The sequence below is a fragment of the Peromyscus eremicus genome, chromosome 7, assembly GCF_949786415.1.
Source record: "Peromyscus eremicus chromosome 7, PerEre_H2_v1, whole genome shotgun sequence".
In the NCBI taxonomy this organism is placed as follows: domain Eukaryota; kingdom Metazoa; phylum Chordata; class Mammalia; order Rodentia; family Cricetidae; genus Peromyscus; species Peromyscus eremicus.
The window spans coordinates 117,843,725-117,858,386 of record NC_081422.1 but is presented as its reverse complement, the minus strand read 5'-3'; the positions used below and the strand labels follow the sequence as shown (position 1 = coordinate 117,858,386).

General features: G+C 44.7%; 1 protein-coding gene across 1 annotated transcript in view; it reads left to right on the top strand.

The window, feature by feature from the left end:
* Fyco1 (FYVE and coiled-coil domain autophagy adaptor 1) overlaps window positions 1-14,662 on the top strand; it is a 77,377-nt gene that overhangs the window by 27,558 nt on the left and 35,157 nt on the right. Inside the window, exons 7-11 of the mRNA XM_059269019.1 lie at window positions 2,506-2,596; window positions 3,675-6,041; window positions 10,153-10,245; window positions 10,691-10,809; window positions 13,981-14,148. Of these exons, the coding sequence (XP_059125002.1) occupies window positions 2,506-2,596; window positions 3,675-6,041; window positions 10,153-10,245; window positions 10,691-10,809; window positions 13,981-14,148 (2,838 nt within the window). The remainder of the gene's footprint in view (window positions 1-2,505; window positions 2,597-3,674; window positions 6,042-10,152; window positions 10,246-10,690; window positions 10,810-13,980; window positions 14,149-14,662) is intronic.

The following is a 14,662-nucleotide window of genomic DNA, read 5'->3' as shown; positions in this document are numbered from 1 at the left end:
TTTTTTAAAAAGTAAAGGAAAGAGATGTTCAATGTTTTGAAGACAGCTACCCATCTGCCTAGCCATTTTGCTTGCTCAGGAAATTACATATAGCTTCACAGTTATTTTTTTCTGCCTTCCCCATTTATTTATTCATTTATCTCAGTATTGACTCTGGTGAGGGGGTTGTTGTTGATGGGTTTTTGTTTTTGTTTTGAGGGGATTTTTTTGTTGTTGTTTGGTAGATTACATTCTGCAGTTATTTATGACCTTAACTTACCCATATTTGTCCGGTGGGAGACCTTTCGGGCTAATACTTGTAGGGTTTCTTTCTTCTATATGATACATTCTTTTTTTTAAGAAATAAAATACTGTAGATCTAACTAAGGCCCCACCTTTCTGCTGTCTTTTTCCTTCTTCCTTTCCAGAAGTAAACATAGCACCATGGTTGAGGCATGTCAATAGCAAGACTTTATTTTCACTATATGTATATGTAACCATAAATGCTTTATGATAATGTTATATATTTTCAAAATGTTATGCACAATGAATCATGAAAAAGCTATTATTTCATACTTGCCTTTTTCATTTAATATTGTTTAGTTTTACTTATGTTTACACTTGTGGTTCTATGGCTGTAGGATAGAAGCAAACCAAAGCACTAAGTGAAGCAACTTTGCCCATCTCTTTTTGTATTCTATGACATATTTCATGCAGGAGTAGTTGTGATATAGACTATTTATTTCACAAGCTCAAAATATTTAGAACATCCACAGTGTAGAATATTCTACTGCATGACTAACCATAACCAGGTGTGACACCCTCTGGTGGAGTTAGGCTTATTCCACCTTTCCACAGTGATAATGTACCAAGAGTTTCCTTCCTCCATCCTCACACTACACACACATGTGTGGTTGTGCGGCACTCTTGACTAAGGTCCTTGCTAGGTTGAGAGGACTAATAGGTTTGACAGTTCAATAACTATAGGTTGATTCTGGTAGGGTAAAAGTGAGATTAGATCACAATGTTCCTGTGAATTGAGAGTTATCGTATAAGCCTCTATATTTCAGACCCACACCATGCAGTAGAACTTTATTCAGTAAAGGAGACTTTGTATATAGTTGCCCTGTCCAGTATGTCCACATGAACTGCAATCACACCTTTAACCACATTGTAGATGAACCTCTCAGCACAGTGGGACTTTTTTTAAAAACTAGGTTGAATGTTGCTTTTTCCTCATTGGCAAATAGTCTGTGACAGGCACCTAAAACTCAAAGAAACAACCAAAAATTGGAAAATGTATCTACTTGGGATTTTTTTTTCAGACAGTAGGAGAAAGCATTTAGATTCAGTTGTTTATATGTGTGTATATGTGAGTGCATGCGTGTGTGTATGTGCATATGCATAGATGTCAGAGGAGGGCACCACTCTATTACTCTATTCTTTTGAGGCAAGGTATCTCCCTGAAGCTGAGACTCAAGTTTTCTCCTCTAAGCTAGAAGCCAGAAAACCCCAGTGATCCCCCTGTCTTCACCTCCCTTGGAGATGGGATTTCAAGGGTATCTGGGACACCTGGTTAGTTACATAGGTGCTGGAATGCAAAAGCCAGCACAACAAGCATTCTTAACTGCTAGGCCATCTCTAACCCCACACCATGATGTTTAAACTACAGCAATGGAGTACCTGCCACAAGCCCATGGAGATCTGCTCTTGGAGAGAAGTGTTATGTTTTCCTCTTTATGCTCCATCAAGGAAAGAGTACTCCTGCATTCATTCATTGTTTACTGTAATGCAAAACCCGAAGCAGACTAACTTTGTAAGTAAAAGACATTTCTAGTCTGAGGACATGGCTCAACAATTAAGAATGCTTCCTTCTTTTCCAGAAGACCCACGTTCAAATTCCAGAACCCATGTCAGGCAGCTCACAACCATTCCAGCTTCAAAGAATATGGTATCCTCCTCTGGCCTCCCCCTCACACATACACCACACATAAAAATAAATCTTTAAATTTAAAGAAAGAGTCTGAAAGTCTTCCTTTTAGAAGGAAAAAAAAAAGAGGGTGGCTTGTTTAGTTCACAGTTTTAGAGGCTGAAGGCCTGATGGCCCAGGCTCTAGCAAGGGATCCCCTTGACTATCATTTTAGAGCATGTGGAGAGGAGATGGGGTGTATTTTATGCAGAAGTAAGAGATCACACACATGTCCCAAATAGTAAGGCAGAGGTTAGAGTACCATAGTGCCTTCAAACAGCATATCCCCAGTTGATCTAAAGGCTTATATTGGCCACACTTTTTAAAGGTTCCACCATTTCTCAGTACCACCATTCTAAGGACCAACATATGAACCCTTTAGTAGACATACTCAAATGGTATACAGACCCTATCCTACTGCCCCTGGTTGCCTAGTAACTGTCAGCACCACTGCCTCTGTGTGTGTGTGTGTGTGTGTGTGTGTGTGTGTGTGTGTGTGTGTACTTGAGTTTGTTTTCTCATCTGAATACAACTGTGTCTGTTCTGTGGCCCCACAGGAGGACACTGGCCACCAGCTCTTCTGCTTACATGTGGAAACCCCCCAGCCGAAGCTCCAGCATGAGCAGTTTAGTGAGCAACTACTTGCAGGTAATATCAGGAAGGCTGGAGTTAGCAGACTGTTAGGGTGACCAGGGTATGTCTTTTTCCCTAGCAATTCAAGGATAATCCTTTCAAATACTTGTTGTTCTAAGCAGAGTGATATAACCCCTCAAACTATATCCTCTATGCCCTAGAATTTAGATTTTTACAGCCAGATAAAATTTAGATCCTTTTAAAACTGAACTCTTAAAATATTTTTTAAAGTATCTTACAAGATATAGGTTAGAACTGAGGTTAGAATTGACCCTGCCACCTACCAGCATCCAACTGAGGGGAAATTACTTAGAAGCTTCAACACTTTCTTCTTAAGAGGAGGTAATGAAATCATCCTGGTCCTAAGTGGAGGAGCAAGTGAAAGGGTGCTTAAGAACAAGGGATCAGGAAGTACTAAAAATGTGAACCTATTATAACTGTATAATAGAAATTTATTTGCAGTACAAAAATGCTCATTATGTATAAAGAGCATTCAAAATAGAAAAGATGAGCTGGGCATGGTGGTGCATGCCTTTAATCACAGCACTCAGGAGGCAGAGGCAGGCAGATCTCTATGAGGCCTGCCTGGTCTACATATTGAGTTCCAAGACAGCCAGGGCTGTTACACAGAGAAACACTGTCTCTAAAAACCAATAGATAGATAGATAGATAGATAGATAGATAGATAGATAGATAGATAGATAGATAGATAGATAGGACTACTCTTTGACCTTTTTGTGATTTTTGTCATGATATGGTGCTATGGGTATAATACAGTGGGTTAACCATAATTTCAGTGTAACTGAGTTTAGATTTTCTAAGAACCAATGTCCTTTAAATTCATAAAGCTGATGGAGGCTGGATAGAGATGTGAGTCTGCTTATCAGTGGGGTTTGTGGAACCCTGAGTGTGCTCAGACCTTGTGGCAGATGCTTTGAACGTGAGAGTTCTAGTCTTTGGAATGGCTCTAAAAGCTTACCTTAGGTTAGGTAATCCCTTTGTTTTTACTTCTATTTTCATCGAATAAAAAAACTTATCCAAATAGTTGGGCAGCTTCATTCTAAAAAGCCTCCTGTCCTTTACTTCTCCTTAGACTCAAGAGATGGCCTCCAGTTTTGACCTAAACAGTTCTCTAAACAATGAAGCACTAGAAGGTTTTGATGAGATGCGACTGGAGGTGGACCAGTTGGAGGTTCGGGAGAAACAGCTACAAGACCGTGTACAGCAGCTAGACAGGGAGAACCAAGCACTTCGAGTGATGATCAACAGGCAAGGGGAGCAGCTTCAGGTAGAAAAGAAGAAGGGGTACCCTACAGTGGAGGATAGCATTGGCCTCCTGGGCCTGGTGGCAGAGCTCCAGAAGCAGGGGGAAGTCACCGTGGCTACAGTGAAGAAGCTACAGAAATGTCTGCAGGCCTCGGAGCTGAACGTAGACAAGAAAGAGAACAGTCACTTAGCCCTGCAGCTTGAGACCATGGCACAGGAACTTGAGGCTGTGAGAAACTCTCTGGGTAGGAATAACCAGCTTCTAGCCAGCCTTTCAGATTGCCTAGCCAGGACTGAGAAAGCAGCAAATCCAGCTCTGGACACAAAGTTTCTTCAAGAGCCAGTTCCTGCCAACATGGCCCTGAAGTTCCAGGAACTGAAGGGAAAACTTGAAGCCCTAGAAGGAGAAAACACCAAGGCCCAGGAACTAAATAGGCAGCAGAATATCAAGCTAGAGCAGCTGGCCAAGGAACTACAGCTGAAGGAGGAGGCCCGGGCTGGCCTAGAGCACTTAGTGAAGGATGTGGCCCCACTTCAGGAAGAGCTAGCTGGGAAGAAGCAAGAGTCAGCTCAGCTCCGGCGACAGCTACAGGAATCCCTGGGCCACTTGAGCTCTGTGGAGGAGGAGCTGGCAGAAGCCAGGCAGCAAGAAAAGCAGCATCGAGAAGAAAAGCAGCTGCTGGAACAGGAGGCCAAGTCTCTGACATGGCACCTGCAACTTCTAGAGACCCAATTAGCACAGGTGAGTCAGCTTGTGAGCGACCTGGAGGAGCAGAAGAAGCACCTTATGCAGGACAGAGACCATCTCAGCCAGAAAGTGGGCACACTGGAGCAGCTAGCTGAGGTGCATGGGGCCAACAAGAATAGGGAGGCTCTGGCCTCCCTAAGCTCTGTCCCACCACAGACTGGGGAGATGCCAGAAGAGGGGCAGCAATACCTCCAGGAAGAACAGCTAAACAATACCACAGTGCCAGGGGGAGATCAGGAGGAATTGCAAAAGGTCAACCAGGAACTACAGAAGGAGCTGCAGAACATGGCTGTGCGCAACCAGCTCCTAGAAGGAAAACTTCAAGCCTTGCAAACAGATTACAAGGCACTGCAGCAGCGAGAGACAGCCATCCAGGGCTCCTTAGCCTCCCTGGAAGCTGAGCAGGCCAGCATCCGGCACCTGGGAGACCAAATGGAAGCAAGCCTCTTGGCTGTGAGGAAAGCCAAAGAGACTATGAAGGCCCAGGTGGCAGAGAAGGAGGCTGCCCTGCAGAGTAAGGAGGGTGAGTGCCGGCGGCTGCAGGAAGAGGCAGATCAGTGCCGGCTTCGGACAGAGGCCCAGGACCAGGAGCTCAGGGCTCTTGAGAACCAGTGCCAGCAGCAGATTCAGCTGATTGAGGCCCTCTCTGCAGAAAAAGGCCACCAGGGACTCAGCCTACCACAACTCAACACAGCCCAACTGGCCCTGTCTCAAGCACAGCTAGAAGTTCACCAGGGGGAGGCCCAGCGGTTACAGAATGAGGTGGTGGACCTCCAGGCCAAGCTCCAAGTGGCCTTAGGTGACCGAGACAAGTTACAGAGCCAGCTGGGTGTGGCTGAGGCAGTCCTGAGGGAGCACAAGACCCTGGTGCAACAACTGAAAGAGCAGAATGAAGCCCTCAACAGGGCCCATGTTCAGGAACTGCTACAGTGCTCAGAGCGAGAAGGGATACTGCAGGAGGAGAGCATCTACAAGGCCCAGAAGCAGGAGCAAGAGCTACGAGCCCTGCAGGCAGAGCTGTCACGGGTGAGGTGCAGCTCTGAGGGAGCCCACCTGGAGCATGCAGAGCTACAGGACCAGCTGCACCGAGCCAACACAGACACAGCTGAGCTTGGCATACAGGTCTGTGCCCTGACAGCCGAAAAGGATCGGATGGAGGGGGCCCTGGCCAGCTTGACCCAGGAGCTCCAGGACTCCAAAGAGGCAGCACTACGGGAACAAAAGGGCTTGGAGCTTCAAGTGATGGGACTACAGCAAGAGAAGGAGAGCTTGCAGGAAAAGCTAAAGGCAGCTGAGGAGGCAGCTAGTTCATTCTCTGGTCTACAGGCACAGCTGGCTCAGGCTGAGCAGCTGACTCAGAGCCTCCAAGAAGCTGCACACCAGGAGCGAGATGCCCTCAAGTTCCAGTTAAGTGCTGAGATCATGGACCACCAGAACAGATTGAAGGTAAGCCCAGCTTTAGCCATCTCTCAAGGTATACCTGGTGGCTCCACAATTAGATGGCCCTACAGCAAGAAAAAGGTGAAGACCAGAGAATGATCTGGTTCCATTCAACTTTGGTAGCTCACATTTCTTTGCAGAAACACATCAGGCAGAGCATTGGAGAGTAATAACTTCACTTAGGAGCCTCCACTTTGGCCATGGCAGATGTTGACCACACAGAACTTTTTTAAAATTTGTAGCCAACATTGACAGAACAGATGTACACAAATTCAGTTTTGTGACTTTGTTTGAATTCTCAGCAGATCTAATAGCCCATTTCCATATCTCCACAAGGTAGCAGGCAGCAACAGCTCAAAGAGTGCACACACCCTTCTGCTGCTTCCCCTTTTGTGTGTTTGTGTACAGCCCCTTCCACACATAAGTTTCAGCCTCTAGCCCTGCCTTATCTTTTGGAGCCCATCCTTCATAGGGTCACCAGTCTATGACATCTTGAGTCCTGACTCTAGTCCTTACTAAATAATCAGCTTCTGTGGATCCTATTCTGATGGCTGACAGGGTGTATGGAACTGGTTCAGTTTAGAAAAACAAGGCCCTTAAAGCAGACAAATCTGAGACCCAGTAGACCATGAGTCTTTGATACTGCATGAAGAAAAGAGGCTAAAGAATGGTAGATAAGAACATGGACAAGTAGCCACAGTACTTTGATTTCCAGTATGTATCCTAGTGGGCCCGTACTTAGGCCTCTGTGCTCTCAGGCCACTCTGCACTCTTTCCTGCCCTTTCCTAAGAGTGCCCTCCCCACCCCATGAAGCCCCATGAGGCTCATGGGCCACTTTTTTCACTTGCAGAAATTAATTCTGTTTGAGGAACAAGGTGAGACTCTTTCCCTTGTAAACTTGCAAGTATTTTGTTACCAGTAGAGAAGAAGCTTGTTGAAGAGCCACTTTGGGAAACAGTGCAGTTGTGTTTCTGGAAACCATTTGGTTGATAAAGGTGAAGGAGTCTCAGAGTAAGAACCTCTCTCTTATGATGCTGTAGGTGAAAGTTTCTCTCCCAGTTGCCTGTTCCCAAATACCCAGCAGCTGCTTCTTAAATAATTGACTCTGAGGCTTATTATTATTCATAAATGCTGGGCCAGTAGCTCAGGATTATTACTATCTATCTCTTACACTTAAATTAACCCTTAATTCTTATCTATATGTAACCACATGGCTTGGTACCTTTTCTCAGTGTGACATTCTCATCTTGCTTCCTCTGTGTCTGGCCAGTGACTCCTGACTCCGCCCTTCCTCCTCCCAGCATTCTCCTAGTCTGGTCACCCCACCTATACTTCCTACCTGGCTAATGGCCAAACAATGTTTTATTAAAGCAGTTTGAGTGACAAATCTTTACAGTGTACAAGAGCATTATCCCACAGCATTTCCCCTTTTTTGTCTAATTAAAAAGGAAAGTTTTAACCTTAATACAGTAAAACAAAAACAGTTATTAAGTAAGAATTATAGTAACAATATTCCAGTCCATTTGCATTTGACAAAATTCGAGAAAGTACTTAATTACGTTTCTTATCTTGGTGAGCCTAAAGTTTTGTATCTAATTTACTTTCTATTATAACTAAGGAAAACAATAGTTATAACTATTTAGTCCTCAACTCCATCAAAGACCCCAGAAGGATGTAATGTTACCTGGGACATCTGCCTAGACAGTCACCCAAAGTTTCTCTGTAACATTGGAGCATCCATCTTTAGCCTATAGGCCTAGCATATCTGACAGCCTTATCTTTGAAGCAGAATTTTTGAAGGACTGTCCCACCTTGTCTTGGCAAAGTTCTGCAGTCACTTTCTTTTGTGCCCTGCTTGTCCAATTTGTACAACATACTGTCAGCAGTTGAGGCAAGGGCACTTTCTTTGCCTACATGACTAGCTTTCGCCATAAAGAAAACAAAGTCCATATGGAGTTTCTTTGGTGCCCATCATCCTCTTTGAAGTAATTGGTGCTGCTAGGAACAGATGTGTCTCACTGTCAAGAAAAGTCTAAGTTCTTAAAACATTTTAAATGCCATATTCTATAGGTCTTTGAAGTGTTTGAAGATTGCCTATCTATCTGAAATATATCGCTATATGAACTTGAAAACATACCTAACGACTATAATTTTGCTATTATAGATGACTATTAATCTGTATTTCTTAATTATATATTACATTTTTAAATGAGCTACATAAACACAATACCCTAAACAAGATCAGAAATATACATACAGTATAACAAGATTAACTTTAAATTTATATCAATAAACTAAAATCCATACCAATGTAAAATATGTAAGATTAATAGTTGTTTTTTTGGATTAAAGTTCTACTCTTTTATCCTACCATTTCTGTATCCCATCTCTCCTTTTCAGAACAAGATCCCTGAATCTAATCTTTGTTTAGCTTTTTTCCTGACCATTATCTATAACTACTTGTAACCAACCCCCCTAAATGATGACAAACATTCATAATTTGTTTTTGGGAATGTCGGTGTAGTTCTCTAGACTATTTCCTGCTGCTTGCGGGGGGGGGGGGGGGAAGGATGGGGAGTGGCAGTGGTGCTGGTAACCTCTGGGGAACCCTGAGAAAATTTAGGGTAATGGTTAAGTCTTAGCTGGAGTAGTCTGTGAGGCTGGATCATCTCAGCCAGCTACCTTGAAGCCTTTCTGGATTCAGAACTCAGAGGAAACTGCAACAGAGGCACCCCAAAAGGTTGGATCATCTGGGCCATCTGTTCCCATTGGAGATTTTTTCAGGGAGTCTTCCTTAATCAAATCTGATTTTTTTTTTTTAAACACAGAATGAATCCACAGCATCTCATTTTCTGTGGAAATAAAAGCATAACCTCTTCTCCAAAGTAACATATCTCTTGACTTAAATTTTGAAGTCAAGACATTTTCAAAATATATAGGTTGGATTAATCCAGCAACATTTATAATCAAATGTCTCTTATCAGCTGTTGGTCATACAGCAGTCAAACAATTCAAAGACAACACAATAACATACAGTATTCAGACTCTCTGTGTATCTTCCATCTTTATGTGGATTTTTTTAAATATTATTTTACTTCTTTTTTAAAGACTTTATTATTTTAAAACTATATATTTCTTTTTTATGACTGTCTACACCTTCTCTTTTCTCTCTCAAGCTTATGTATATTTTAAACTGTGAACTGTTTAGAGGTTGTTTTTTTTTGTTTTGTTTTTGTTTTTTGTTTTGTCTGATTCTGTCCTTACTGCATATCTCTGTCTTTTTTGATCACATGAGCGTTTATCTTCTAAGCAGGCGTGACTAGGACTAAAGTGGCTGGTTCCACCCCATCCCTTGGCTTCCTGAGAGTCTAGCTTCATGGCAGAGGTACTGGCGGGAGCCACACACGTGTATCGCCCCCAACTCTGGGGAGGTTTTAGGTCCACATCACCACCACTGAGTAGCAGCCACCAGCTGCTCATAAACACACAAGTGTTTGGCAGCAGGGCCTCTAAAAGAGCTGTGCAGTGTTTGCCACTAACACTGAGTCAGGAAGCCATCTCTTAAAGGAGCCATGCCTCTGCTCGCCACCAGCAAACAGAGCCCACCAGAGAAAAAGTGGTTACCAAGAAGCCGAGTTTGACTGTTTTTGTGTGCTTTGAATCCTTTTTTAAGCTTTCTCAGGTTTTATTTGGAAATTCTTGCCAGCCATATGTAGGCAGAAGTTTCTCTCTCACCTGCCTGTTCCCAAATACCTGGCAGCTGCTTCTTAAATAATTGACTCTGAGGCTTATTGTTACTTATAAATGCACAGCCAGTAGCTCAGGCTTATTACTAACTAGCTCTTCTACTTGACCCATAATTTTTATCTTTGTTTAGCCATGTGGCTTGGTACCTTTTCTCAGTGCGACATTCTCATCTTGCTTCCTCTGTGTCTGGCTGGTGACTCCTGACTCCACCCTTCCTCTTCCCAGAATTCCCCTAGTCTGGTCACCCTGCCTATACTTCTTGCCTGGCTACTGGCCAGTCAGCATTCTATTAAACTAATTCAAGTGACAAATCTTTACAGTGTACAAGAGCATTATCCCACAGCATGATGTCTTTCTCATTCTTTCCAGACAGCCAATGAAGAGTGTGGGCGCCTCAGGGCCCAGCTAGAAGAGCAAAGCCAGCAGCTGCAAATGACTCAGGAGGCTATGCAGGAGCTGAAGGTAGGCCTGGCAGGGTTGCTATCAAGGGGATCTGGTGTGCTTTTACTACATTGTTGTCAGATGCTCCTCAAAATGCTGCCAGTTCTCAAACTGAGACTGTCATTAGTTCAGATAATATCCCAAGTCTATGTCATGACTCTTTTCCCTCCCTAGACTTTGGGCTAAAAGGAAATTGTTCTTAGTCACCTCTGTTGACATTCTCTAGTGCCAGTGAAGTGTCACTGGTCCCACTGGTAACCTCACTTCATGCCATTGCACGCTAGCACCCCACTGAAGATCAGATCATGCCCCACAAATAGAGAACACAGGTTTCTGACCTCATGAGCACAAAAACCTTCCCCTTACAAGTGGCCCTGTCAGGAAGTGTGAGTAGCATACCAGTCTCTTCTTCCATGGACAGTAAGCTTTGTAAGTTTTGTGTCTTCTCCTGCATATCTTATACCAGGTCACCAAGGCAGCCATGGAGGAGAAACTGAACTGTACCAGCAGCCACCTTGCAGAGTGCCAGGCCACTTTGCGGCACAAAAACGAAGAAAGCACTACTCTTCAAATAAGCCTAGAAAGGTCAGTCACTGGGTCACCCACACAGCCACTGGTGATCTTCAGGGAGTAGGTAGGTGCACTCATTTTAGAAAGTCAACCACTTGTACTAGATGGGGAAATCGTGCAAAAGTCATGCAGGGCAAGAAGCTGAGAAAAGTCAGCTATCTTTCTGCCATAGTTCACAGGAGGCAACATGCCTTTCATCTGCTGCAGCTTTTTACTTCCAACAAGGTACACACTAACTGCATGTTTCCAAAAAACTGAAAGCAAGCACAGTTAGAGCATGAGAATAATGGGAATAACAACCATCACTGAGTCCTGCTTGCAGTGTGGCTTGTTCTAAATGCTGCTTGCGCAGGCTGAGCATCTTTAGCTGAAAGGCTTGGGAGCAGAAGGGCATTGTTTTCATATTTTAGAGCAGTTTGGATTTCAGATTTTCAAATTAGGGATGTTTAACCTATAATTAACTATTTAGTCTTCCCAACAGTCCTGTGAGAGGGTTTAGTTTCTTTTCAGTTAGTTTATCACTTTCAGCTTGAGGCCATGTAGAGTTGTAAACCTGAGCCTGCTTCTGGAGATGGGGCCAAGGTGGTGTAGCTAGGACCTGCTAAGAACAGTTGATCAGGAAGAGGATCCCTTGGGTGCCACCAGCAAAAGTAAATATATCAGATTGTCCTGAGCCTGTACGCATGCCTTTTCTCCTGCCGCCTGCCTTCCTGCTTAGGTCTGGATTCAGTGAAGAAGCCCAGTGACAGCTCCTAGCCAGGTCTTGTTCATGTGATTTAAACAGAGGACACATTTGAACTGGTATTTTTAAATGCTGTAAGAATGAAAGCCAGGTACGCTGGCATATTTTTTAAAACTTTATTGATTCTTTGTGGATTTTACATCATGCATCCAATCTCACTCATCTCCCCATCCCCTCAACTCCGTTTTCTGCCCTTGTGACTCTTGCCCCCTCCCCCCCGGTGTGGTAAAATGTAAAAGTATAGCCTCAAAACAAAAAAGAAGAAGGAAAAGAAAAAATTTTGGTGTGGAAGCTGTAGTGTGGCCCAGTGAGTCACACAGTATACCCATTAGTCCATACATCTTTACATGTAAGTGTTTGCAGTGGATCATTGGTCTGATTCAAGACCTCTGGCTTCTACTACTCTATGGATACTGGGCCCTCACTGGGACTCCCCCTGAATATCCTGTTGTCTTGTGTCATGAGCATCCTACAGCTTTGGATCTGCAGATCCAGCCCTTCCAGCAGTTCATAGATGAGGTAGATGTTGGGGTGGGCTACTTCATAGCCCTGTTTCTGGGCCTGCATGATAACTGGGTTGGTCAGCCCACTAGGTTTCTCTCGTTATCACCACCTGGGCAGCTCCAGCACTGCCCCAGCTAGTTCACCCAAAGCAGCAGGCAGCAGGGCCAGTTCTCCTGCTCTCATGCCTTGCTCACCTGCACTCACATCACCAGGGCCAACTCTACTGTTTTGCCTAGGCCAATTATATGTCCCAATTGCTGCAGTTGGTGAGAGATGGGACCAGCTCCTCCGTTCTCTTGCCCAGCTCTCTTGCCTGCTGCAATTGGCACTATTTCCCCCATCCACATTACCACATGGCATATGAGAGAGGGACAGGTGCAGCTGTCCTGCTCGTACATCCATAGAACTGGCTCACCTGCATCCCCACCAGGGTCAGCTCTAGTGTGCTCCTCAGGTGAGTTTTAGGGCCTGCTCCCTTATGTGCTGCAGCCAGTGAGGGGCAGGGCCAGCTCTCCGGCTCTCATGCCCTGAGGCTAGGTGGCAAGGGGTGATGGGGGATATTTTTCCCTCATCCATGCCTCCACATGGCTGATGGAAGTGTCAGGTCTCCTGCTCTCATGCCCTCCAGGCCAACTCACCTGTGCCACACCCTCTCACCTCACCCCACTCCAGTAGAGTCAGCTCTACCAGTAGTGTATGGGTGAGGTACAATGCCGAGTCTCCTGTTCTCATGACCCCAGGGCCAGCTCTCCCACCCACCACAGGTGGTAAGGGGGGAGGGGAGGTATTCTCTCCCTTACTCACTCCACCATATGGCAGAGGAGGGGTGGTCCCAGACCTCCTATGCACTTTCACAGGGTAGGAAGGGGGAAGGGGGATTACCTGCAGGCCTGTCAACAGGGTCAGCTCTACTGTGGTAAATGCTTTTAATCCCAGCATTCGGGGGAGCAAAAAGCAGGTGGATTTCTTTGAGTTTGAGGCCAGCCTAGTCTAAATAGCAAGTTCCAAGCCAGCCAGAGCTACATAATGAGACCCTATTTCAAAAAACAAAATGCTGTAAGAATGGTTATATGGAAGATCTCAGAAGATTTGTTTTAGCTGCTCAGAATTGCACAGTTCATCTGCCTAGGATTAGACCTCCCTTGATGTTTTGTGTTATATACCCTAAAATCATTTTGTGGACATTAAATAACAAATAACCTCTGATAGCTATGTATTAGCCTTGACTGGAAAGTATGCAAACAGTGTAGACTTTTCATAGAACCTCTGTTTAATGGAGTTCTTACAAATACTTTACTGGGTCTTGGGTTTTTTTTAACATCCTTAGAAATTGCCACATAAGGGGATAGTTAAACTACATGTGGAATGCATGGGGTTGGACAGACAGACAGCTCCACCAGCCCCCTCTGCTGTATGCTAAGATTCCACAGGCCTAAGACAGAATTTCAGGGGATTGGAGGACTTATTGGGTAGAAGACCTACTAAAGGCGCAGCACCCTCCTCAAGGCAGAGTCCTAAAAACACCTGAGAGCAAGGTCCTTCTTTATAACCACCTTTGAGAGACCACACCTCTCCTTTATGTCCTGACTCTTCACCCCTGCTCATTCTCCATCACCACCCCATAAGCCTTTTCCCATCTGGCTCCTGCCAACCTAACTCTTATCTAGAAATCCCTACAGGAGTGTCATGTCTCACTCACTAAATATGTTAGCATCCTGGAATGTCTCTGCCATCTCAGAATACCCCTTCATGTTTGAGGGGGAGGTAGGGAGAGTCTCAGATTATAGCATAATGCATAACCAGTGAGCAGGTCATGCCTCACCATGAGAGGGAAAGGCCGACTGGACTGCAGAACCTCTTATTGAAGACCAGGAGAGCCCAGAGATTCCAGGAAGCTGAATATCAGAGCTAACCAGGAAAAATTATTTCTCCTCTCCAAGAACTCAGAAGGAACTTGAAAAAGCCACATCAAAAATCCAAGAATATTACAACAAACTCTGCCAGGAGGTAACGAACAGGGAAAGGAATGACCAGAAGTTGCTTGCAGACCTAGACGACCTGAACAGAACCAAGAAATACCTTGAGGAACGGCTGATAGAGCTGCTCAGGTGAGTGTGAGGCAGTTGGGGACCCTGTCTAGGATTGGCTTTTCTTAGAAAAAAACATTTCTGAAAATGACAGTTCAATGGAAATGGGCCCTTCTCCTCAAGTTCTGCCCAATGGTGTGCTGTCCGAGAGCCATGTCTGCAGGATCCAGCTAGGCTTTGGCAGTCTTGAAGGCTGGATCTCCCTGATCGCACCAGTGGTTTGGGTTTTCATGTGGATGCAGGATTATGTTCAAACTCTGGATGCCTGGCAAAGAATGACAATAAAATGACAGTTAGTAACTTTGGTCATTTCCCCATCTCCAGTGAACCTTCTCCTCTTGTACTGTCCCACTTTCCTAAGATTGGGGCTCCCTGTAGCGATCTAGCAGCAGTGTCTATGTGGGAACCAAACTAGAAGGGACTCTGAGGGACCCAGCCTGTTCCACTCTTGCCACTCAAAAGTAGCCATGGTGCCTTACTTCCCAAGACAGATGTGGGAAGCTGGATTTTTATGTGAAATGTCCTGGTTGTTAAA